The sequence below is a fragment of the Topomyia yanbarensis genome, chromosome 2, assembly GCF_030247195.1.
Source record: "Topomyia yanbarensis strain Yona2022 chromosome 2, ASM3024719v1, whole genome shotgun sequence".
Classification (NCBI taxonomy): domain Eukaryota; kingdom Metazoa; phylum Arthropoda; class Insecta; order Diptera; family Culicidae; genus Topomyia; species Topomyia yanbarensis.
Genome location: NC_080671.1, coordinates 148,027,625 through 148,051,826, shown reverse-complemented (window position 1 = coordinate 148,051,826; position 24,202 = coordinate 148,027,625). Strand labels below are relative to the sequence as shown.

General features: G+C 38.9%; 5 protein-coding genes and 1 long non-coding RNA gene across 9 annotated transcripts; 4 read left to right on the top strand and 2 right to left on the bottom strand.

Moving 5' to 3' along the window:
* Window positions 1-82: 82 nt before the first annotated feature.
* On the bottom strand, window positions 83-1,900 carry LOC131681681 (U3 small nucleolar RNA-associated protein 18 homolog). 2 transcript variants are annotated; one of them, XM_058962634.1, is made up of 2 exons: window positions 471-1,900; window positions 83-413 (listed from the first exon to the last, which is right to left on the bottom strand). In XM_058962634.1, the coding sequence occupies exons 1-2, from the start codon at window positions 1,738-1,740 to the stop codon at window positions 142-144; spliced, it is 1,542 nt and encodes a 513-aa protein (XP_058818617.1). In that variant the 5' UTR covers window positions 1,741-1,900; the 3' UTR covers window positions 83-141. The 2 variants fall into 2 exon arrangements, with proteins under 2 accessions (XP_058818617.1, XP_058818615.1); XM_058962632.1 differs by having other exon boundaries at window positions 83-1,900.
* A 3,328-nt stretch (window positions 1,901-5,228) lies between these two features.
* LOC131681679 (small integral membrane protein 4) lies at window positions 5,229-5,841 on the top strand. The gene is made up of 2 exons (XM_058962630.1): window positions 5,229-5,470; window positions 5,530-5,841. Exons 1-2 carry the CDS (start codon window positions 5,314-5,316, stop codon window positions 5,607-5,609), a joined length of 237 nt encoding a protein of 78 aa, XP_058818613.1. The 5' UTR covers window positions 5,229-5,313; the 3' UTR covers window positions 5,610-5,841.
* LOC131681680 (ubiquinol-cytochrome-c reductase complex assembly factor 6) lies at window positions 5,620-5,841 on the top strand. Its single transcript, XM_058962631.1, has one exon. The coding sequence runs from the start codon at window positions 5,620-5,622 to the stop codon at window positions 5,797-5,799; it is 180 nt and encodes a 59-aa protein (XP_058818614.1). The 3' UTR covers window positions 5,800-5,841.
* Window positions 5,763-8,159, bottom strand: LOC131681677 (coiled-coil domain-containing protein 93). 3 transcript variants are annotated; one of them, XM_058962627.1, is made up of 7 exons: window positions 7,961-8,159; window positions 7,695-7,903; window positions 7,173-7,635; window positions 7,070-7,114; window positions 6,593-7,014; window positions 6,116-6,527; window positions 5,763-6,054 (listed from the first exon to the last, which is right to left on the bottom strand). In XM_058962627.1, the coding sequence occupies exons 1-7, from the start codon at window positions 8,042-8,044 to the stop codon at window positions 5,875-5,877; spliced, it is 1,815 nt and encodes a 604-aa protein (XP_058818610.1). In that variant the 5' UTR covers window positions 8,045-8,159; the 3' UTR covers window positions 5,763-5,874. The 3 variants fall into 3 exon arrangements, with proteins under 3 accessions (XP_058818610.1, XP_058818611.1, XP_058818612.1); XM_058962628.1 differs by having other exon boundaries at window positions 6,593-7,011; XM_058962629.1 differs by having other exon boundaries at window positions 6,593-7,008.
* A 4,398-nt stretch (window positions 8,160-12,557) lies between these two features.
* LOC131678302 (uncharacterized) lies at window positions 12,558-13,327 on the top strand. The gene is made up of 2 exons (XR_009303620.1): window positions 12,558-12,866; window positions 12,921-13,327. It is a non-coding gene; the product is annotated as an uncharacterized LOC131678302 (long non-coding RNA).
* A 2,883-nt stretch (window positions 13,328-16,210) lies between these two features.
* LOC131681676 (protein arginine N-methyltransferase 5) lies at window positions 16,211-18,373 on the top strand. The gene is made up of 2 exons (XM_058962626.1): window positions 16,211-17,694; window positions 17,754-18,373. The coding sequence occupies exons 1-2, from the start codon at window positions 16,350-16,352 to the stop codon at window positions 18,284-18,286; spliced, it is 1,878 nt and encodes a 625-aa protein (XP_058818609.1). The 5' UTR covers window positions 16,211-16,349; the 3' UTR covers window positions 18,287-18,373.
* Window positions 18,374-24,202: the final 5,829 nt, after the last annotated feature.

Genomic DNA, 24,202 nt, shown 5'->3' with positions numbered 1-24,202 from the left:
AAAATATACATTAAGACGAAACTTCCATGACAGAGTGCATTTGCTATGATTTTTCGCCCTTTACAAAAAAAGTAAATACATATGGACTTCGAATTAATTTTATTCGACAAATGTTTATGAATAAATGTTAATAGACGAACTTCAATAGTTCTGATAGTGTTTAACTCTAAACAGTGAAACGATGCTTTCGCGGCTCCCAAGCGCCAAATAACCGCTGCCGGGTGAAAATTTAACCCGCGTTACGTGTCCCAGAGCAGCATTCATCATCGGGAAGTTTCGATAGACTGTTCCACTCTTCATGTGTATTAGCTTGACAGCGTTTGGTATTTCCGGTGAGGCTATGGCTAACAGCTCGGAAGTCACGTTAAAAGCCATTGAACCAACGGAGGTAGTTAGATTAGAAATCGTCTTCTCTGGAGTAGGACACTTTTCTTTCAACACATTTTCAAACGAGTAAATATTAACAATGCCTTGTCTGTTTCCCGTTGCCACAAATCTGTTGTTCGGACAAATCGTGATGAAAGATCCGTTGACGCAACCATCATCAGTAAAAACGTTGACAAATCGACGCTTTTCTAGGTGGTATACTGATACTTCATTGTCACTGCTATGGGATAATAGATATTTGGAATCCGATGAGAAACAGAGAGAGGAACAACAGTGGTTCTGCTGAATGGTTGTCAACAACTCTTTACTCCTAGCATCCAGCAGATGAATTTCGCCAAATCCTCCCGCCACCGCAATATATTTTCCGCAATTTGATAGCTCAAAGTTTTTCATGGTCCAAACTCTATCCCCCTGAAGTTGGAGCGTGTCACTTTGCCCAGATATGAGATTGTACACATGGTAGAATTTCCGAAAGCTGCCAAACAAGATCTCGTTCCCATCAGGCGACATTCGACAGCAAGCAATTTTAAACTTCTTCATCCCAATTGTGTGCAGCTTCTCGTTCTTGGTTCCATCAACAGCAACAATGGAAGCGAGCCCATTCATACCTGTCATCACCGCCACCATTGAAGTGGGATGAAAATTGATTGCTGTTATTTCTCCTTCATTTTTCGTTTCTCGGTTCAAGTTTTTTAATCGCTTCAATTCAATATTTTCCTTTGGAAGATCTGTACTGATTCCCTTTACGACGTGCCCAACTGTTTTTAGCAGTTCGTCATCGGAATCGACCGCTTGTTTTCTGTTCAGATCAGCCCATTTCGGCTGACCAACAATCTTCTCAAAATTCTTCCTCCTTCGATTAATTGTGGTCTTGAGCTCATGTTTATTACTCTTCTTCGGAAAGTCTCTATCATTATCATCGTCGGAATCGTGCCATGCTGCGGTGCGTTGCCGTTTACTCCCTTGAAAGTCGCTACCGGCATCGTTTATCGAATCACGCTTTAAATTTGATACCAACTCAGCTTTTCTGCCAAAAACCATAGCCATTAGATTCTTTTCCTTCTGGGTTTTGGGACGTTCGATGGCGACACAGATATCGTCTTTCTTCTCATCATTGCTGCTTGTAGCAGCATCCGCTTCCCTCTCCCGATCCACAGCATCATCCTCACTTTCCGAGTGAAGACTTTTTTGATCATCCTTCACTTGTTTCTCCGAAGATTCGTCGGAACTAGATTCATCTCGACCGGAATCTTTAGATGTGAATGTTTCTGCAGAGTCTAGATCTAGGCCAACTTCGTGTTTATAGGCGGATATTATATGGGCTATCGCTTCGTCGTCACTGTCCAGCGGCATTCTCAAACTTGTAAATAGTGACGAGAAAATCCAATTGTAACACTGATTCAAAGTCTGTACTAACAGGTTATCGTGCTCAATAAAATTATAAAAATTACAAATTACTGTATAAACAGCACAACGACACCAACCAACACGTGAAATATCAATAACAAACAGCTCTGCCGCAGTGTTTTTGAAATGTCAATTCAGTGACCCAGTGGAAGTGATACGTGCAGGTTTTCTCGCGAACACAGGGATGCCAGAGAGCTCATGAGAGTCGATGTACTACACGGTTAAATAAAACAACCTGCAGCATAAGTTCTTTTAACTTACTTTTGAGTTGTGCGTCGCTTTCGCACTTATTAGTGTTGTCAAAAACAAAACGAGAGATTCGACTCAGTCGAGGTCTTCCGTGGAGGAAGGTACTTTTGAGTTGTTTAGGTTATACTCAAAATTAGGTAAATTCGACTTAAATTTGAGTATAAAAAACCTATCAATGAGTTGTAATTTTTGCCGTGGTTAAATGGAAACTACCTTCAACACGGTTTACCTAATTTTAAGTTCCCCCACGATACCACGAGATTGAGTCAAAGGAACTCAATTTTAGGTAGTTTTTCGTTTCCGTGTAGATTCTAATGACGTTTTCGACTGAGAACCTAGAAACTAACTTAGGATAGTTGCTTCACACAAACGTTTTTAATCAGGAGGGTGTCACTCCTGCCATCCGCTATGGAGATATACCGACTTTGACAGTAGTCAACATATGATGGGCCTAGCTGCATCTAAGCCCACGTCGCCCGTGCAATAGCATTGGGTTGTTTTGATTTTAACAAAGGCAGATCACAGAGAACAGACATCCATGATAGAACAAAAATATTTAAAAAACGTGTGTAAACATTTGAATTAATATACGAAAAACACTAGCACCGCCACACCAACCTATCCCAACTATCCGTCAAATCGATTCCGGAACCGGTTCGAAATCCTGGATGGATTCAGCATGGAATCTAGCTCAAAGAAAACAACCGATTCCGACTCAATCGGTTGACGCATTTGAGCTGGAATTCATACTGGAAGTCCGAATCGGTTCCGGACTAGTTTGACTGGGTAGAGGAATAACCGCTGTCAATTCTGTCGCACTCAGCCACAAAAAAGCATGACGACAGTAGCGCACCTGGTTTAGATATCCAAACTACCTTCGAAACCGTTAGAGATTTTACACAAGTTGAAAGCTGAAGATGGACGTCTGTTATCTGTGGGCAGATGTTGGCTAGGATAAAATGGCTGCCTAACAGGGGGCTGTTTTTAATGCAAAACTGAGTTGGGTTTTCGCAAAACAGTGGTGGTGTGGCGAACCCGAAATATATTTCAGGTTAGAACCCAATCCGGTGTTCAGTTCTGGGGTTGGGAGTACCGGTATTACCGTTACCGAAAACCGGTAAAACCGTCCAAATATCCTATACCGAAATACCGGTTTTATAAGAATGAAAAACCGTTATTTTTGGTAATTTGTTAGGAAGGACTATTTAACAAAAGGGTTTTATTGTTGCACAGCTTTGAAACGCTTTAAAAAGCTTTTCACTTGCTAGTGTTTTCAAATTAGGTCCCACGCACAGTAAGTTTGCCTGTTTTAGGACTCTTTAATAATGATATAAGCAGGGCAATGGTGCTTATCTAAGCAGTGGGATACAGCGATAACAACCCGAAAAAATTCCACATGTCAAATAAAACTTATCAAAATATGAAGGAACAAGAAAATCTGCAAGACAAAATCAGTCAACTCCATATTCCCACATACTCCATTTTATATTCAATTTATTCACACTACTGGCAAATCTATAACGCATAGACCTATCATAGAACTCTGACAATAGATTCTGCAGTTTTCATCAGCAATACTGCCTCTGGGTACGTTGAAATGGAATTAAAAGAAGATTGATACAAAGCACTGGTTTTCAAGTCAAGGTGGAATCTATGCTTGAGCGGTTTCATAAATTGAGTATGAGTGTTCGAATGACTCTTTTGGATACCAGTGACAAATTTGACCTTGATCAAGCTGTCCTATAGCGTTTTCGTTTTCGATAGGCTGAAACCCGTTCCAATTTACGGTGAACATACCCTCGAGCATTTGGGTAACCAGAAAACAATAACACAGAGAACAGACATCCATGAATTCCAATCCAAAAAATATTTAAAAAACGTGTGTAAACATTTGAATTAATATACGATAAGCACTAGCGTCGCCACACCAACCTATCCAAACTATCCGTCAAATCCATTCCAGAACCGGTTCGAAATCCTGAATGGATTCAGTATGCAATCTTGCTCAAAGAAAACAACCGATTCCAACTCTATCGGTTGATGCATTTGAGCTGGAATTCATGCTGGAAGTCCAAACCGGTTCCGGACTAGTTTGATTGGGTAGAGGAATAACCGCTGTCAATTCTGTCGAACTCAGCCACAAAAAACATGACGACAGTAGCGCACCTGGTTTGGATATCCCCAACTACCTTCGGAACCGTTAGAGATTTTACACAAGTTGCCTAAAATATGCATGCCACTATAATCTGTATGGTTCTTGAATGGTATGTTGTCCAAATGTATATGGAAAACAGCATATTTTGGTATGGTGACTGTTCTTAACGACCCGTTGTTTGTATGGTCGAGTATGGAAAAACGACACTGGTTATGTTCGATATTATACTAGGCAATGGTTAATCTATTGTTGAACGAACCATATTGAAAATGGTTTTGAAACGATTGATGCAATGGTTGGCATATGGTACACATTTATGCGGGTTGGTTTGTTTTCCTCACGAAATACCTAACCTCAATCGGTTTTCGCATTGCATAATATTTTGTTTTCCTCACGAAATAATTCACCGACTTTTTTTTCTAACGGGAATAGAAAGGTCAATGTAGGATTTTTTTAAAAACTTAGAGCGGATGGAATTTTGCACACACAAGTGCGAAATAAAATGCGGCAGCACCCCGGTCAAACCATTCGGAATTTGATTCGGAATCCTGAATGGAGTCATTATGGATTCCAAATCAAATGCAACAACCGATTCTGAGTCGGAATCGGTTGTTGCATTTCATTTGGAATCCATAATGACTCCATTCAGAAATCCGAACCGGTTCCGGAATGAGTTTAACTGGGACTGATCACTCGTCCTTCTATTTTTCAGTGGGGCTAATATAATGTCAAAATAATGTGAGCTTGTTTGAAGATTCCCGTTGTTATCAGAGATGCCAGATTTGCAGACAAGTCTGCAAATTCGCAGACTTTTAATTTAAGCTGCAGATTTTTTAGATGATGCAGATATTTGCAGATTTTTTAGTTTGGTTGCAGATATTTGCAGATTTTTTAGTTTGGATGCAGATATTTGCAGATTTTTGAATATAAAGACTTTTGGTTACACTAGCTTTCCTGACATTTTTGTTCTTCCCAGACTTTTAAAATTATTATTGCAGACATTTGAAAAAAGTACCTGGCATCTCTGGTTGTTATGTAAAGAGTCCTAGTGATGGCACATTCAATTATATTTTTCAAAGTTCCATTAAAAATTTAAAACCGCAAAATCGTTCTAAATGCGCATACGGCGTAGTCGAACGCTTACCCAACTGCTGGATCTGTGGCCAGGGAAGAAAACTTTCGGGATCTACCGGTTTCTACCACTGTTCTTCGGGCTTGGAGCTGCGCTGGAATTTTCTATGATCCACTGGCGGGTGGGAGAGACCAATTTTTGTGAGACCGTTCTTCTAATATTTATATATTGCGGCAGCTCATGAAAAAAATATTTTTAGATAACACGTTCAAGAAAAATCAAGCCAAAGAGATTGTTGAAGAAAAAGTTCGCCTACACCAGCTTGAGCCGACCCAGTAAATAAATTAGAATGCCGGCCGGCGTATCGACAAAGGAATACGTGAAGTTCATGGCAGCTGCCTTTCTGGCAATGTTTGCCGGTTCACAGGTCGTTCACATCTACTACAAGCCTTTGAAGGATTTGGACCACTTTGTGAAAAAAGAAATAATGACTCAGCACCTCCGGGAAGTGAAAAACCCGGATACATAAGGTAGCAATTATTACTACAATAAACGTATATTAGACCACATACTTTTAACGGTTTTAGTACGAAATTTAATCTGCTCACTTATTAACAGACTCTTGCAGCTGCTGGAGTTTCAACAAGAGGATTTCGTTGCGCTGACACTCGCTAGTTAATTGTTTTACAGTAGCTGCATATTTCCGTTGTTGTTCCACCAGGCATAGGAGTTGGGCATTTAGACCATCTCGTTTGGCACGTTCATCGTCGCACTTTGCTTTGACCTAAATAGAAAGACGATCAATTGATGATGCTGAAAAATTGCATCTAAAATGGAACTACTACCTTAGCCTTGTTAGTACGAATGCCTTCAACGATATTTTCGAACTGCTGGATGAACTGTTCCCTGGAGCTAAAGGATTGCATCGCGCTGCCATAGTTTTCGTAGATTGAGTTCAGCAACGACATTTCCTTCTCCAGGTACAGCTTTGTGTCATCCAGTGTATTGTACAAAGTGTAGAATTGTTTTGTTTCACGGTGCTTTGCGCTCACTTGATTGTACAACTCCATGAAACGACGCTGATACTGAGCTAGTTCGGTCCGGTCGGGAATGTTGTCCAGTTGTCGATTTATCGACACATAAGCACGATTTTTCTTGGCTAGCTGCAGTCGTAAGGATTTGAGTCGTTCCTGTTCCCCTTTCAATTGTGTTTCGTACTGTGTTATTACTTCATCGGAAGTTACTGTTTCAGCTTTCCTGAAATAATTGGTACAGTAGTTTGATTGGCCTATCAACCAGAGTTCTATATTGTCAATACTAACCTAATCTTTTCTTGCAACTCAATCAACTCTTGCTTACATTTTTCCTTAAATTCGGTCTCCTGTTGTTTCATCTTTTCGTTCTGTGCTATCAATGTATGTACGTGAGTAAGAATTTTCTGATTCTCCTCACTTATTTCAATATTGTCCAGATTATGAATCTCTTCTTCGAGCAATTCTTTTTCTCTGAGAACATGGTCCAGATCCTGTCTTCCTTCGTCGACAGTCGCTTGTAGCTGTTTACCTTCATTTCTAATTCGATCTAGTTTCTTCTCTAAAGCCAGTTTCGTGGCCAGCATCGTTTTAATTTTGTTTTGCTCTGATAACTGATTTGTATTGATTGACATCTCTCGCTTGAGATCTTCGTAGTGTTGATTGAGGGCCTCTCGTTCCGTATCGCTTAGTATTGGAATCAGATTCTGCTGCTGACAAATAACATTATATTAGGAATGCCATTACTTGACCGAATAAAACAATTACCTCTCTGGCAACTGATAAATTTTGGAATAACTGATCAAAATCAAGCTAGAAACAATAATTAAGTGACATAAAACGAATATGTTGAAAACAATCGATTTGATACCTCTTGTTCGGTGTTTTGAAGCACGTTTTCGAAAACATCTGATTCTTGCAAGCCTTCAATCTCTGGAATATCAACATTAGTTTTAACGGAAAAATCTCGGGTTCCGTATTCCATCAATGTAATCCGCACCCGACTGATGACATCATCTGGTCCTTTATCCTTTCGTTTGAATTGCCGCTTAGGGATATACCTATCCTCCACAGTTTTCAAATTGTGCAATTGTCTACTGTGCACTTGTTTGTCTTCTCGATCCGATTGAAGTTCGAAGTGATTCTGAAACTGCGAAACAGCCAATTTTTTCAATCTCTCAGCCTTTTCGCTTCTATTCTCAGCGGACCGCTTGACCAACCATTCCACAACAGGAAAAATGTTGATAAAATCCAATCCCTGTATCTGATGCGGCTCGAGTTGGAAAGGGCATTTCATCTTGGGCAGCACGACTACGATTTTTTCTGTAAGAGCACTGAACAAAGAGAAAAAATTAAATCAACTCTTTGAATGCGAAACAATTTAATAAAATACATTTTTTGTCCGATGGTCAGGTTCTCGTGAAACAGCAAATCAACATCTACGTCGTAATCACACGCCTCAATGCACCATGTCATTCCGCCGACAATCTTGTCAAAAATCGACAAGCCCTGAATGTGGGCTCGATAGTATCCAGCACCGACCAGTATGTCGATAATTTCTTGTTCCTTGTGCTTCTGCTCGTCATCTTCGCGACGTTCAACCTGGGGCGAGGTACAATAATATAACTACCGGAATTCTTAGGTATTCAAAATAAACACTTGAATTTCATTTCCGTCCGCATCGAAACGAGTAGCAAGCTTTATGTTTGGCAGAAGCTTCGAGAAAATGTTTTTAGAGCTCATATTGGTCAATCAAACGCTGTGTTACATGCTAATAAATAGATTTTTTTTAAATAAAACCTGTAATTACGGATAAAATCTACCAAGTTGTTCCAAAATAGGGACAGCTGATTTTGACAGCTTCATACAAGACTCATAATTTAAGGTGTGAAAATTTCTCGCATGTTTTTTGAGAACAACGCGACCAGGGTGGCCAGATTATATTACGTTCGAGTGGGACGACACTGCGTGATTTCGACTTTTCATTAGGGCTTAAATCGCAAATGTAAACAAACTGCGTTTTCGCTATTATGGCATTATGCGACTAAAATACTACAAGATTGAGTTGAAAATTAGTTAAAATAGTTTATAGATCGATTTATAATTAAAGAAAACAAAACGGCGAAACATTAATTTTTTTCGAGATTTCGACTTAGGCCCTTCTTCTCATATGGAATATAAAGGCTAAACTAACATTTATAAACATTCGAGTATTTTGATATTTTCATGAATTTTGAAGAAAAGATGCACGCGCCCTTTCATTTGCATTGGGTTTCTATGCGCCCATTTGCTGACCCCTTTTAAAAAATATCCTGTCAAGCTCGCCTATTTACCCAGCAAGACGGAGTCAGTTTAGCCCATTTACCGCGCCCTTCTGAAAATTATATTCACAGTTTACCCGGATAGAATTTTACAATAGCATTTACCCTACAAACAATCATAAAACAATAAATATTATAGTTATTACTGCTTCAACATTGTTCGATGCTAAGTTCTCACAGTAGATTTACAATAAAATTTCATGTAACAATAAATTTCACTGTTTAGCAAAAAACTGATACAGTGCATTCACATTAAATTTTACTGTTTTCGAGAAAACAATGTATGGAGAAAAATTGATTTTTTTAATGTTAAGATACATAACCACCCCCCTTTTTCACTGTAAAAGTCTATTTTACATTGAAATTCACTGTAAAAACGTAAAAGTTTATTGTTTTTGTATTGTAGCATAACACTAAAACTTACTGTAAATTATTGTAAAATTACTGTACTGTCAGTGAAAATCATGGTTTTGTTACTGTACATTTCTATTCGGGTAGCCATTTCGCAAATTGTGGTTGCTGAAGGGCGAAATCACGACTGGAATGCAAATTGGACGTAAGCATTCTTTTAGTTTCTTCCCACTAAAAGCACATAGGAATCAAATTCTTTGTTATATTGTTATAAGGTTTAACCAATGATGCTTTAGAAAAAAACATGATAATAAAATAATTTATACCTACAATAAAAGTTACATTTAAAAAAGCATCGCCGAATATTGAAACTGATTTTTCTCCATTTGAGCACATTACGACTTAGGCCCTAATGAAAGATCTGTGTCGATTTGTTGATATAAGCACAGAGAACAGACGTCCATCTTCAGCATTCAACTTGTGTAAAATCTCTAACGGTTTCGAAGGTAGTTGGGATATCCAAACCAGGTGCGCTACCAAAGACAAATAATAAAGACGTGAAGACGTACGAAGAAATTTTTAAAAATTTATGGCTCATTTTACAATTTTAGACTTCGGTCCCTTCAGATTTGACCACACTCACCGCTTGATGGCGCCTCAGTTTGAAGTTTCTTTTGAGAGTGTTCTGAGAAAACAAAAATCATCAGCGAAGGCCTAGATGCAGGTAAATAATTAATATAAACAAAGCTTGGTATCGTTGCATCATTTTCTGGACCAGTAAGATGTGTAGATATATATATATATATATATATATATATATATATATATATATATATATATATATATATATATATATATATATATATATATATATATATATATATATATATATATATATATATATATATATATATATATATATATATATTTATTTTATTTTTTTATTGCTATATATAATTGACTTATGCGTAGATGGTGTCCAGAACTGATCATCGCCAGATTAATATTCGGAGAATGAACAAGCACAGAGAACAGACATCCATGATCGAACAAAAATATTTAAAAAAAACCTGTTTTAATCCACCTAGAGGTGCAATTGTGCCTTTCTCATTTCTCCAAACTATGATTTAATAGCTGGTTCGTACAATATAACTTTATGGAAATATCTTTCATTCTTATTACACTTGGTAAGTATATATAAGAGCACCTTTTTGCATTCATCGCGGTATCGGTTTGAATCGAAGTTTTCTATGTGATCGACCTCCACAACCCGTAACTCCGGTGCTGGAAGTCGGATGGAGATGGAATTTAATATCAGTTTCCGGGGACGCAACACCTTTCATTTGAGACTAAGTTGAGCAAATCTAGCCATTTTCGAGAAACCAATATAACCGTTATTCTGACTTTGGATGCTTCCGGATCCGTCGATGGTGGCCAGTGCGGCCAAAGAGACTTTGAATGACTGTTGGGGACCTAGATCTACAAATTCAACAGTTGTGTTTACATTTTGGAAAAAATCACCTTTTTACATTCATCGCAGAATTCGTTAGAATCGGGATTTGCTGCGTGATCGTACGTATCACCCTGTAATTCAGGAACCAGAACTCGGATCCACACAAAATTCAACAGCAGCTGATGGACCTTTCATTTAAAATTAAGTTTGTCAAAATCGGTTCAGAAAATTCCGAGAAACCGATTTGGAAAAATCAACAAATTTTGTTTTGTAACCATACTCTTCAACTCGTAATTCGGAACAAGATGTCGGTTGAAAATGAAATTCAATAGCAACCTATGGGAATATTATACCTTTCATTTGAATCTTAGTTTGTAAAAATCGGTTCAGCCATCTCCGAGTAACCGATGTGGACATTTTGTTAACAAATCCGCACATACACACACATACATACACACATACACATACACACATACATACATACACACATACATACACACAGATATTTTGCGATCTCGGCGAACTGAGTCGAATGTTATATGAGACTCGGCCCTCCGGGCCTCGGTTAGAAAGTCGGTTTTTGGAGCAATTGCATAACCTTTCTATATAAGAAAGGCAAAAGAATAATATTTAATTAGCTTAATAAGCATGAGTTCAATGTTATCTTCACGTGATTATAATTTGCAAAGGTTGGTGGAATGCGTTTGAACGTGTAGGGAATGGGGGTTTAGTAGAGTGGGTGTGGAGGATGCGTCAGAAATCCTTCATCTTATTTCGGTATACGGGGTGGATGAAGGAAATCTGGGCGTGAGGGTGATCCAAGAAGAGGGGAGTGATGAAGGAGGGAGGTGTAAGGGCAAGGTGGGGAGGGGGGTTAAGGGGCGGCTACGCAATACTCAACTGCATATTTTGCCTTCCATTTGAGACTTGGTTTGAGAAAATCGGTTCAGTCATCACCGATGAACCGATGTGACTTTAATTGTGGAATATGCCCGGAATTTCGGACTTCCGGAATCGTCGATAGTGGACAAAATATTCAAAGAATGTTTGATTGGCAATCAGTGATCTAGATCTACGATTAGAAGTAATTTGGTGACCATTTCAATAGTTTTTAGCCTCTGAGGTATTACGATTGTACCGATTTATATGGGAAATTCCAGTGTATCCTTACTAACACCCCTGTAACTCCGGAAGCAGGAGTCAGAACCGAATGAAATTCAGCAGCAGTCAATGGCATTACTGTATCTTTCATTTGAAATTAAGTTCGTAAAAATCGGTAGAGAATTCGTTGTGGAATGGGTGTGATATTAGCTTAGGAACTTGGCGGGTTCCCCGAGGGCGTCATGAACCGTCATAGGTGGCCAATGTGGTCAAAGCTGCTTTGATTGATCATTAGTGATCCAGACCCGCAAACTAGAGTAATGTTACATCAATTTTAATATGTTTTACATCATTTGAACATCATGGTGGTACCAGTTTATATGGGAATTTGCTGCGTGACCGCACTCTTCAACCCGTAACTCCGGAACCGGAAGTCGGATCAACTAAAAATTCAATAGCAGCTTATGGGAGCGTTATACCTTTCAGATGAAACTAAGTTTGCGAAAATCGGTTCAGCCATCTCTGAGAAAATTGTGTGAGTTTAAATGACACACACACACATACACACACACATACACACACACATACATACACACACAGACATTTGCCGATCTCGACGAACTGAATCGAATGGTGTATGATACTCGGCCCTTCGGGCCTCGGTTAAAAAGTCGATTTTTACAGTGATTGCATAGCCTTTCTTTATATGAGAAAGGCAAAAACGTGTGTAAACATTTGAATTAATATACTAAACACTAGCGCCGCCACACCAACCTATCCCAACTAAATCGATTCCGGAACCGGTTCGAAATCCTGGATGGATTCTGCATGGAATCTAGCTCAAAGAAAACAACCGATTCCGACTCTATCGGTTGACGTATTTGAGCTGGAATTCATGCTGCAAGTCCGAATCGGTTCCGGACTAGTTTGACTGGGTAGAGGAATAACCGCTGTCAATTCTGTCGCACTCAGCCACAAAAAAACATGAGTACGAGGAAGGGCAGCACTCGATTCGCAAAGTGCAACTGCTTAGCATAATTGCATATTTGCAGCAAAAAGGTTTTTTGGAGGTGACACGGTAAAGTGTTCGATTGCAGTATACCGGTGTACTGGAGTGCTCTGTGTTTGCACTTTCGGGCAGAAGTGGCCATGAAACATACATATTTGCACTTCTGCTCGAAAGTGCAAAAGTAGTACACGGAACTACACCGGTGCAAATCAATCGAAAACCACGCTTCTCATAAATAAGAAGCCTAGATTTGGTTCCTGCAAGATCGAGATGGCACTGGGTGCTGCGAAGGCTATGGATGATAAGCAGTGTTGGGAACGATCAACACAGGTGAATTGAGTGTACTACTTTGGGTTTGGATACTAACTTCTTTATACTTTCCAGACTGCCTTCATGTAAGCAAACTATAAACGATGAGTTGTCCTTCCTCTATTTGTCCTTCCAGTATCAAGGTGCTCTGCTGTTTGTGTGACGTCAAAGTACGCGTTCCCATTTTGAAGAACTATAATCAAATATCGTTGGCTTGTTTAACTGCTAATACGCATGGTCTGAAGGATGATGCCACTCAGCTGGATGAGATTATTTTTTAGGTCCACCAGTTACGATTCAGTAAACTAATAATAATGGTGTGCTTCCGAGCCAAACATAGGGCATATTGACAGCATGGTGCGGACTGACTTCTCGCCATTTATCGTAATAAAACGCACTGCCAGATTATATAAATTATAACAATAATAAAAAAATTCCTTTTTTTATCAGAAGAAACCAAATAAATATCCTGGCAGGAGCTGAGCAGAAACCGTATCAGAATTCTGGCAGAAACCGAGCAAAACTTCTGACACTCCTCCTTCTGGCCGAGCAGCACCGGGTAATTTTCCCATTCCTGCCAAAATAGGTTGTTGCATCTGAGCTATTCTTCTGCTAGAATTACTGCACAATTGCGCAAATGCTGGCAGAAATTCCGTTAGGATCATGTTCGTCTAGAGCAGGTTCTGTTAACTTCCTGCCAGGGCACCATGACTAGGTTTCAGCAAATGCATCCCCTATACGGGCAACAGAAAAAACTCCAACATTCAACTATATTCGAATGTATTTTAGTCCTGAAACCAGTAGTAGATATGCTAAAATATGAGCCACAAACAGGAATCTAATCATCCCACATAAGCAAAAATACTCTTCAGCTGGTTTCTGATAATTGATTGTGTACTTTCTCCAAACCAAGAGATCTATTCAATTGCATAGTGATATACAAATGGGGAAGCTTTCCGTACTTGAGAATGTTTTTTCCAGCTCAGTTATTTTTTTGCTTAGTTACCATTGGGTTGTTTTTTCCTTAGATACCTTTTAAAGATAAAACATTGCGTGCCCGTGTTTTGATGTCAGCAGCAAAACGTCATGGTTGACTTTGACATTTCGAGGGACCGTGAGTTACTTATTGGCGATTCCATAATGAACCAAAAAATAAATGGTAGAGGCAAGGCCCTGGCGCTACTGTCGTCATGTTTTTTTGTGGCTGAGTTCCACAGAATTGACAGCGGTTATTTCTCTACCCAGTCAAACTAGTCCGGAACCGGTTCGGGCTTCCAGCATGAATTCCAGCTCAAATGCATCAACCGATAAAGACGGAATCGGTTGTTTTCTTTGAGCAAGATTCCATACTGATTCCATTTAGGATTTCGAACCAGTTCCGGAATGGATTTGACGGATAGTTAGGATAGGTTGGTGTGGCGGCGCTAGTGTTTATCGTATATTAATTCAAATGTTTACACACGTTTTTTACATATTTTTGTTCGATCATGGATGTCTGTTCTCTGTGATATAAGAAACTTCAGTTTAATTTACACTGAAAATAATCGATACTATAAAACCATATGCAATTAAACATCACATTCATGTGCGCTCTCATGTTAAAAAGAAAAAGAAATGATTTTTCTTTGAATTTCACATGAAAATCCATTAAAACGCATTTCATATGGTGTTTTCAAATTAAATTCAAACAAATTACACGTGAATACGACATATTTATCCATTGCATGTTCTTTGCCATGCTATTGAGTCGTAAAGTATGAACTTTCCACATGGCTTTCGCATGAAAAACATGTAGTGCATTTCTACATGTAAAACAATTGATTTCACCAATTCTTCTGCCAATGAAATCTATAAGCAAAATAAAGTGATATTCACGTGTAATTCATTTGGAAAATTTAGTCAATGGTATTTCTTACGATTTTGATGTACTTTTCACACCATGTTCGCATGAATTTCATTTGAAAACCACATTTCCCACATTCGAATGGATATTTAAGTGTCAACCATGTGCATTTCATGTGTTTGTGGATTGAAATAATTCAATAGATTTACACATGATGTTAACGAGTTAAGTTTTTTCAGGGTACTTGATAATTTATACTTGGGTAAATGCCTAAGAGAAGAGACGACAACACACGCAGAAAAAATTAGCATATTTAAACCAAAAATATGTGTTATTGAATCCAATTATTTATTGTTTATCACTTTAACAAACAAACTTATTGGTTTGAAAATATTTTTTTATTAGAACAACAACAAATGTTTGCTTTCAATAAATACATTTTTAGTATCAATAATTTTCTTTTAATTTCAATAAAATAATTATTGGAAAACGGAACGATAATTTTGTTTTATTGCAACAATAAATACATTTTATTGAATTCAATAAATAATTTTATTGTCTCCCGACCAATAATTTAATTTATTGAATTTAATGCATAATTTTATTGAACCTACAAATCTTTTTTCTGCGTGCAGGCTTCTTGCTCTTCTTAATTTTCTCGACTTGGCCCTGTCGTAAATCTGAAGACAACAAGCGTTCATCGTTGCCAGATTCCCTTTGAATGCTTTTTACAATTGCCGAAAATAATTGTACCTAAAAGATAGCACCTCTACCAAGAATTTACAATGCTAGCTGCATTTAAAAATTAAATTAAATATTTATTCATGTCTCTCTTAACAATACACGTAACTATATCGTCATTCAGGTCTTTTATTCAATTTGCACGAAATGTTGATGTGTATGAAAAATAACCTGAATAGATTCAGCAGCACTGTTTTCCATCCCGATTGTAAATATAATGAACGCTCATGACTGGCAAAATGACCAATCAGAAGCTGGTTCAATATTGAGCACGGTCAAATAAAACAACCTCCAGAATAAGTTCTTTTAACTTACTTTTGAGTTGTGCGTCGCTTTCGCACTTATTAGTGTTGTCGAAAACAGAACGAGAGATTCGACTCAGTCGAGGTCTTCCGTGGAGGAAGGTACTTTTGAGTTGTTTGGGGTATACTCGAAATTAGGTAAATTCAACTTAAATTTAAGTATAAACAACCTATCAATGAGTTGTAATTTTTGCCGTGGTTAAATGGAAATTACCTTCAACACCTTTACCTAATTTTAAGTTCCCCCACGAAACCACGAGATTGAGTCAAAGGAACTCAATTTTAGGTAGTTTTTCGTTTCCGTGAGGTTAGGACTGGATCAAATTAGCTACGCGATTGTCATCTCTTCTCTTAGGTAAATGCTACCTATTTGAGTAGGCCCCTTTTTAAATTCCCTATCGAAATGAGTAAAATATTATTTGCTGGCATCCCTCACTGCTACTCGAAAAACTGTAAACAAATCTGCATTTTTCGAGTGCGGAAAAGCGCGTGTTGTAAGAGCGGCTCTTTCTACTTTGGATTGTTTTCGTTGTTCTCGCGTTTGGTTCGCACGTGAAATCAAATAGATTATAGCATTGAATTTGGTTGTAGCTAGTCGTAGTTTCAAAAACTATTAAAATGTCCTCGGAACAAACCAAAATTCCAGTTTCGATTTCACTTTATCAGGATACCGTGTACGAGCTGGAGACGGCAATTGAGAATGCCGCAAAGTCAAACTACCATTCGATTACGATTCCAATAGTTCATCGCCGCTTTGATAGGGAGTTTGTAGAAGAACCTTTGAAATCAAGTCATAACCGGTTCACACGGTCAGATTTGCTGCTAACTTCGTCTCAATGGCTCAATCGAGTGATTTGCAGGCTAAGCAATAATGTGGATTGTGATTCGAAGGATGAAAACGTTCGAAAACACGGTGAAGCGACGATGATTCAGGAAATTTCGTATGCAGAGCATTTGGTCCAGAGTGGATACATTTTGTTACAACTAAAAAACGAGAACTGTGCCAACCTGGCCCGAATTGTGAGTTTTGGATTGAAGGGTGTTTTGCTTGTGGGCCTACCGATGGTGAACCCGAAGATAACTCACGAAACTTGGCGAAATGACTTAGATGGTGGGACTCACGCTAATGATCCATGGAGTTGGTGGAACAATTTTCGTTCGTATGCCGACTACGACAGTCACGTTAAGGTAGCCTTGGAGTTTACAGCGGACATTCCTAAAAAGCAAGAAATTTATCGCTGGCTGGGAGAGCCGGTAGATGCCATCGTGTTATCGTCGAATATTTTCTTAACCAACTCCAACAACTATCCGGTTTTGTCAAAGGCTCACCAGGAGCTGTTAGTTTTATTTCATCGTACGCTGGGCTGCCATTTTATATTGAAGGCGAATCCAGAGGACAAAAGACTTGCCCACTATGCGGACTACATCAAGTACATTATTAGGGGGAATTACGTAAAAGATCCTATGCAAGGATACGACGATTTGTTGGAAATTCCGTTACAGCCACTGTACGACAACCTGGACAGTTTTACGTACGAGGTATTCGAAAAAGATCCGGTAAAGTACATCTTGTATCAGAATGCCATTGAAGAAGCATTACGAGACCGAGTTTCGACGGAAGAGCTAGAAACTCGCGTATCCATTATTATGGTTGTCGGGGGAGGGCGCGGTCCTCTTGTTCGTGCCGCACTCAATGCTTCAGCCAAAAGTAAGCGGAAGATTAAGATCTATGTGATCGAAAAGAACCCAAACGCGATTGTAACTCTTAGCGCGTTGATTGACGAACTGTGGAAGGATAAGAACATTGAGCTTATCTCAACAGATATGCGTGAGTTTGATCCTCCTGAGAAGGCGGACATTCTGGTTTCTGAACTGTTGGGGTCATTCGGAGATAACGAACTTTCACCAGAGTGTCTGGACGGGGCACAGAAACAACTCAAGCCTGATGGAATTAGCATTCCTTGTGAGTGTCTATGTTTAGTAGAATAAGTACGATTTTAAACTAACGAAAATGTTTCCTAGGTAAATCTACATCTTATCTCAATCCGGTAATGACATCGAAAATCTACAACCAAATCCGGTCACTGGAAAAGTGTTCCCATACTAAGGATCGTATCGTGACATCTCGTTATATGGAGGGCTCGTACGTTGCGTATCTTAAGAACGTATACCACATCGACAACCCTCAGTCGTTGTTCGAATTCGTACATCCGAATTTGGACCGCGTGATTGATAATTCTCGCTTTAAAACGCTACGATTCAAGGCATCACTGGATTGCGTGATGCATGGGTTTGCTGGTTATTTTGATACCATTCTCTATAAAGATATTACGGTCAGTATTCATCCGTTCACGCACACCCGGGGGCTGGGTTCCTGGTTCTCGATGTTCTTCCCGCTTTTCGAGCCAATGCAAATTCGGAAGGGAGATGAGATTGTGGTCAATTTTTGGAGGTGTGTTGCCTCACACAAGGTGTGGTACGAGTGGAACGTTACAACCCCAAAGCAAACTCACATTCACAACGTACAGGGACGAGGGCAACCAATATGGAAGTAGAAATGTATACTTTAAGTTAATGACCAAGATCACCAATGAATTCACCTATAAAAATAATGGTAATTGTACAGTTTAAGATATATCACTTCCGTTGTTAGCATTTACATTATGAGGATGAATCAAACAGTATTATTTATGACGCGAAATGGCAACTTCCGAAAATTGAGGCTAATATCCTTCAAATGATAGATCCAGCTTAGAATGAGGATTGCTCTCCCTTCCAAATCCCAAATGAATTTTGCAGTTATTTTCTCTACTACAGTGAACTAGTTCATTTGTGTTCAGATCATGATCAGACAGCCCCTATCTCTACATACAGAGTTTGACGTACGTACGTAACATCGTCCTTTCACTCAATCGATTGGGTAGTACGAGACTGAATTACGGAAATGGCAGAAATTGCATCCAATGGCAAATTTTAAGCCAGCACCTATTGTTCAATTCAGTGCCAGTTATGATTGTTCTGGATTTTTACTCGCCTGATCGTATTCGAGTCCTTTGTTCATATCTGTCTCCTTCCACAATTCGAATGCCTGCATAGGGTTCATCCATAAATGACGTAGCATTTTCTGCGCGATTCTGAAACCTCCCCTCCCCTAGATAGGTAGTTGATAGTTGTTGAAATTCAGCAGTAGTAGAAATTAAGGACACTGAATCTTTGGAGTCTCGCAATCTCAATAATTTACTTACCGTTCAGGTTAGAGCCTTGTTGTCTCTTGCTGTATGCAGAAGCCGTCTCCACTACACTCGGTCCATTGCTGCTTGTTGCCAGCATCGCAGTCTTCGAAGGGTCCGCAGGTCGTCCTCTATCTGGTCGATCCACCGTGCTCGCTGTGCACCCCTTTTTCTTGTTCCTGTAGGGTCGCTCTCAAGAACCATCTTCACCGGGTCGTCGTCCGACATTCTTACGACGTGTCCAACCCACCGCAAACGTCCTATTTTTGTGGCATGCGCGATGGATGGTTCTTCCAGCAGCTGATGCAACTCATGGTTCATTCACCTGCGCCACGTTCCGTCTTCCATCTGCACGCCACCATAGATGGTACGCAACACCTTTCGATCGAAAACTCCAAGGGCGCGTTGGTCCTTCACGAGCATAGTCCACGTCTCGTGGCACCATTGAAAGGTCTCGAGCTGTATTGAAAAGACCCTGACTGATAAATGGTAACTAAACGGTTAAGATAGTGAGTCTTTGTAACAGAGCTTCAGCGTCTTTAGTAAACAATAGTCGTTATTTAAATCTTAGTTTTTCGCTTTTAGTATAAAGGGTCTCAGTCTCATACCTGAATCTGAAATATACATATCGCCAATTAACTCAAGCTACGGTTGCTACCCCTCCGGGTTTGACCCGGAGACTCCGGTTTTCGGAAGCGATCTCCGGGCCTCCGAGTTTAACTCCAATATCTCCGGGTCAGGAGAGATGACGGATAATTATAACTTCTATGGTACTGAATTGATTTGTTCAAACGAGTTTTTCCGATATTACCGCTGATTCTTCCCCTTTCTATTGGCCCAGAAGGATAGTTTTGCTGCTTTGTTGGAGCCATCTCGGGCGATTATGTTGATGAATGACCAGATTCTATGCGCCCCGCATAGAATTCCGAAAGACATCGCAGTGTGCTTTCGCGCACAGTACCGCTTTCCAGCCTCTCATTCTTTTTCTACTGTTAGCTGTCGTGAAAATCTATACTCGTGTAGCTTATCCTGCGCAGCGAGTGTGTGCTAGTGCTTTTAGATTCTTTGCGGTTAACCGTGGAAGTGCAATTCTACATCTATCTGAACTGAGAAAACTGTTCATAAAGGCGAAAAAATGCAGCTTAATGTGAAGGGCAGTGGTTTACATTATGATTTGTCAAAATAAAGCACACAACGGTTAAGGACATTATACATGCGAGCCACAACATAGCTCCTACGCCGCACACACCCCTCTCCCCTGCCTAACCATGTGTCTGACATGAGCAAATATAAAAATACGTTTTTCAATACACTAACCTTGCCGGTGTACCACGAAATTGCTACTTGAGGAAGCTAAACCATTTTCCTATAAAATCAACCCGAGTTTTTGATGGAATTCCATCTGTAGCTCTTATTTTGTGCGAAAGTATCACCCCTCTTCACTTGGGGTTTCTTTTCGAAACACTCTTTTTTCTTCTCATCTCATCTTCAGAACACTTTCAAATGCAATTTAATCACACACGACTGAAAAAACACCGGCGAAACTTTAAGCGTTTACTAACTAAACTTCAAATTTTCGGCCAATGTGCATTTGTGCGTTTGAATTTTCATTTCGAATTCCATTTTTTCTCAATGTCAACAAGCGCGTCGGTGCCTAGCAACAAGCGTTCCTGGCTTCCACATATCTTCACCTTAATGTGCGTCAACGTGGCCATTTTCCAATCAGTGATAAATTGGTACTCCAAAGAGTAACAAAAAGAATGAAATACTTTTTTTTAACTCAATAGGTATTAAAAATCGTTCGAGGGAAGGTTCTCATTCAAAATTTTCGAAAATGAAAATTTTTTCTTTGCAATTTTTGAAAGGTGAAAGGTGTACTATATTATGTTTAACGGGTTTTTCGATCCGCGCATCAAAAAAGTTTCTACAGGCTATTGTCTGAAGCGGCGTCCTGGTCGCCATGAGACGCTCTCGGCTCGAGACGTACTCCACGGCACGTTCTCAGAATATTTCGTGTTGCACTGTACTTGAGTACGTCTCGAAAACGTATTTCACGGCTTGATTTGTAGAGGCATCGTAGACTAATCGCGTGTTATCAAACAATCGCAGAAAACGGCGAAAAACGAAAATTTTTGGCCGAAACGTTTTTTTTATAAGATTATTTGATTACATTATTTTGTTTGCATTTTATTTCAAATTTAGCATATTGAGTGTTCAGCCACAAGTGGTGATATTTCATTCCTATCAGAGACGCCAGGTACTTTTTTCAAATGTCTGCAATAATAATTTTAAAAGTCTGGGAAGAACAAAAAATGTGAGGCAAGCTAGTGTAACCAAAAGACTTTATATTCAAAAATCTGCAAATATCTGCAACCAAACTAAAAAATCAGCAAATATCTGCAACCAAACGTAAAAAATCTGCAAATATCTGCGTCATCGAAAAAATCTGCAGCTTAAATTAAAAGTCTGCGAATTTGCAGACTTGTCTGCAAATCTGGCATCTCTGATCCCTATTGTTTACATGATTCGGTTAATTATTACGACGGAACATTTCAAATGGGCCGATAAGCAAAACGTAAACAATTCCGGTTAATACTTACTTTAAATGGACACTAATAAAGCTTTATCACAGATAACAGACGTTTAGGCTCGATTTGAATCGTGTGTAAATACCCGCTACTGAAATTCTGAATAAATTAGACGTCTGAAACACGTTTTGCAAACGTTTGCAGATAGCGCAGTGATCGATACAATGCAGTTAGGGTGCAGCTGTCAAACACGTGTAGCAAACAGTTGCGCAGATGGCAATAGTGAAACACGGATTTCCAACGTTTATTAATTTGAAAGTTTACACAGGTTTTTAAAGAAATTTTGTTCTAGCCTAAACGTCTGTTATCTGTGGCTTTATACATATCTTGAATAAGCCGATTCTGAAACCTGGTTGTTGGCGAAATAATGGATTATCGAAAAGGCACATAAGCAAAATAACTTGTTTTGCTTATGTTCCCTTTCACTTCCCCTCAAAAATTAACGGTTCATATACACCAAACAACAAAACGGAAAAAATTGTTTTCTTAATGAAAAAGACTATACTTGAAAAGGGAACAAAAACATCGCAACACCAAGAAAGGGATCAAAATAAACGTCACATAATCATTTGCTGTAAACAAAAAGGCTCACCCGCACGCACTATGAGCTCAATGAGGTATATATAGGTGTGGCAGAACACACGGTTTGCTAGTGTTGGCAACCAAAAATATGTAAACAATCCAGAAGCACAACGGGTCGACGTCATAGCGGTCACACGATTCAATGGTAGCGGAACGACCGCTACGACGAAAGCAAGTCGATTTATACTGTGATCACTCACACCACTCATGTAAGATTCATCTTACGAATACCAAAGTGCCATCTTTGCCAGACCTGTATATACGACATTGCTATAAGCTAACGTCTCGCCGAAAAGGGATTATGGAAGAGGGTACAAAACCAGTGCGATGTTTCAAAAGGGACCAAAACATTTATCTACAAAAAACGTTCAAAATACATTTTTTTAATAAATCTGTTATATTATTCGGGAAAAATGGTTAATTTAACACGGCATTGAGTTGTTTGGTTCTTAATCAAGCTCCTGTTCATAAACGGGAATATAAAGTACGAGGTGATTTATCAGACGCCATTTTCTCAACATGAGCATATTGTATATAATGCCTTATGAAATGTTGACGTCGTATTAAGATATATGCTTTCGCAGTTAAGTGATTTTTGTAGTAGGAAATTTTAAACCTACTTGTCATGTGAATAAGGAGCTAAACAAATCTTATAAACTAACTTAAAACCTATAAAGAGAGCTAATCGTTGCAATTGGTGATTGAAACGATTTTTGTCGGAAGTTGCTTATAATACTGTTCGTCATAATTTGTAATGTTTCTACGTTTGCGAGACTGTGCAACTCGTTTGTGCTAAACCAGGGAGGACGCTTCAAAATCATTTTCAGAATTTTATTATGAATCGTTTGAAGCGTTTTCTTTCTAGTAGCACAACAACTTGGCCAGATTAGAACTGCATATAGCATTGCCGGCCTAAATATTTGTTTATAAATTAATAGTTTGTTCTTTAGGCAGAGCCTAGAATTCTTATGTATAAGAGGTTATAAACATTTTATATATTTGTTGCATTTTGTTTGGATTCCTTCAATGTGATCCTTAAAAGTGAGTTTTTTATCGTAAATAAAACCCAAGTATTTAACTTGATCTGTCCACGTTAAATTCATACCATTAAATTTAATAATATGGTTATTATTTGGTTTAAGAGAAGAAGCTCTTGGCTTATGCGGAAACACAATCAATTGTGTTTTTGCCGCATTACTGGAAATTTTCCATTTTTTCATGTAATCATTGAAAATATTCAAGCTTCGTTGCAGTCGACTGCAGATAAGGGACCATTTATAAATTACGTAACGCTTTTAGGGGGAGGTGGAGGGGGTACAAGTTGTGACATGTTGTGACATAGGGGGAGGGGGAATTAGCTAGATCGTTACGTAACATTTTTTCACCGAAGAAAAAAAAATTCTAGGAATTTGTTACGTAACAGGGGAGGGGGGATGAAGAAATTTGTGACAATTTGTTACATGGGGGAGGGGGAGTCAATCTTGGGCAATTTTTGCGTTAGGGGCCATGCATAAATGACGTAGCATTTTGGGGGGTAGGGAGGGTATACCAAATTTGTGACGAAGTGTGACGAGGGGGAGGGTAGGGTCACAAGTTGTGCGACGTAGCATTAAGTTTAAAACCCATTGTTTAGAGAAAACAACTTAATGATCTTCCATTCCCAAGAGAAATAAATTTAAATTTAAACAAGTTACTTTTGACGCAGTTTTTCATGAGGTAAATTTTACGTTTAGCGGAATTACAAGTTCGCAAAAATACGAAAAGATTTTGTATGCGGATTTAACTTGCTACATTGGTTAGCTAATGTTGCCAGCTAGCAGACTTAGTTTGGTAGCTGAAATAAATTTTCACTTCGGATTCAACCAAACAAAATTTAGTAATTTAATTAAGATGAACGTATGCTTCTTAGAATCATTGGCGGCTGCAGGATTGCGAACTGAGAGAACTTCTCTTCATGTTCCCCTTGCCATATAAAATTTAAAAAAATTATTAACACAATATTTGTCATTGAATGGGCTTATTTTGAACGCAATTTGCCTTTTTAATGAAAATGTTGATATTCAAACATGTA

What these genes read in the sequence shown, in the direction of transcription:
- LOC131681679 (XM_058962630.1), top strand. Translation starts at nt 5,314, where the DNA reads ATGCGCATACGGCGTAGTCGAACGCTTACCCAACTGCTGGATCTGTGG. An exon ending in GGTGGGAGAGACCAATTTTT is followed by an intron (nt 5,471 to 5,529) that starts GTGAGACCGTTC and finishes AAATATTTTTAG; the next exon opens with ATAACACGTTCAAGAAAAAT.
- LOC131681680 (XM_058962631.1), top strand. Translation starts at nt 5,620, where the DNA reads ATGCCGGCCGGCGTATCGACAAAGGAATACGTGAAGTTCATGGCAGCT.
- LOC131681677 (XM_058962627.1), bottom strand. Translation starts at nt 8,044, where the DNA reads ATGAGCTCTAAAAACATTTTCTCGAAGCTTCTGCCAAACATAAAGCTT. An exon ending in CGGACGGAAATGAAATTCAA is followed by an intron (nt 7,904 to 7,960) that starts GTGTTTATTTTG and finishes ACCTCGCCCCAG; the next exon opens with GTTGAACGTCGCGAAGATGA. An exon ending in GAGTTGCAAGAAAAGATTAG is followed by an intron (nt 6,528 to 6,592) that starts GTTAGTATTGAC and finishes CAATTATTTCAG; the next exon opens with GAAAGCTGAAACAGTAACTT.
- LOC131681676 (XM_058962626.1), top strand. Translation starts at nt 16,350, where the DNA reads ATGTCCTCGGAACAAACCAAAATTCCAGTTTCGATTTCACTTTATCAG. An exon ending in TGATGGAATTAGCATTCCTT is followed by an intron (nt 17,695 to 17,753) that starts GTGAGTGTCTAT and finishes AATGTTTCCTAG; the next exon opens with GTAAATCTACATCTTATCTC.
- LOC131681681 (XM_058962632.1), bottom strand. Translation starts at nt 1,740, where the DNA reads ATGCCGCTGGACAGTGACGACGAAGCGATAGCCCATATAATATCCGCC.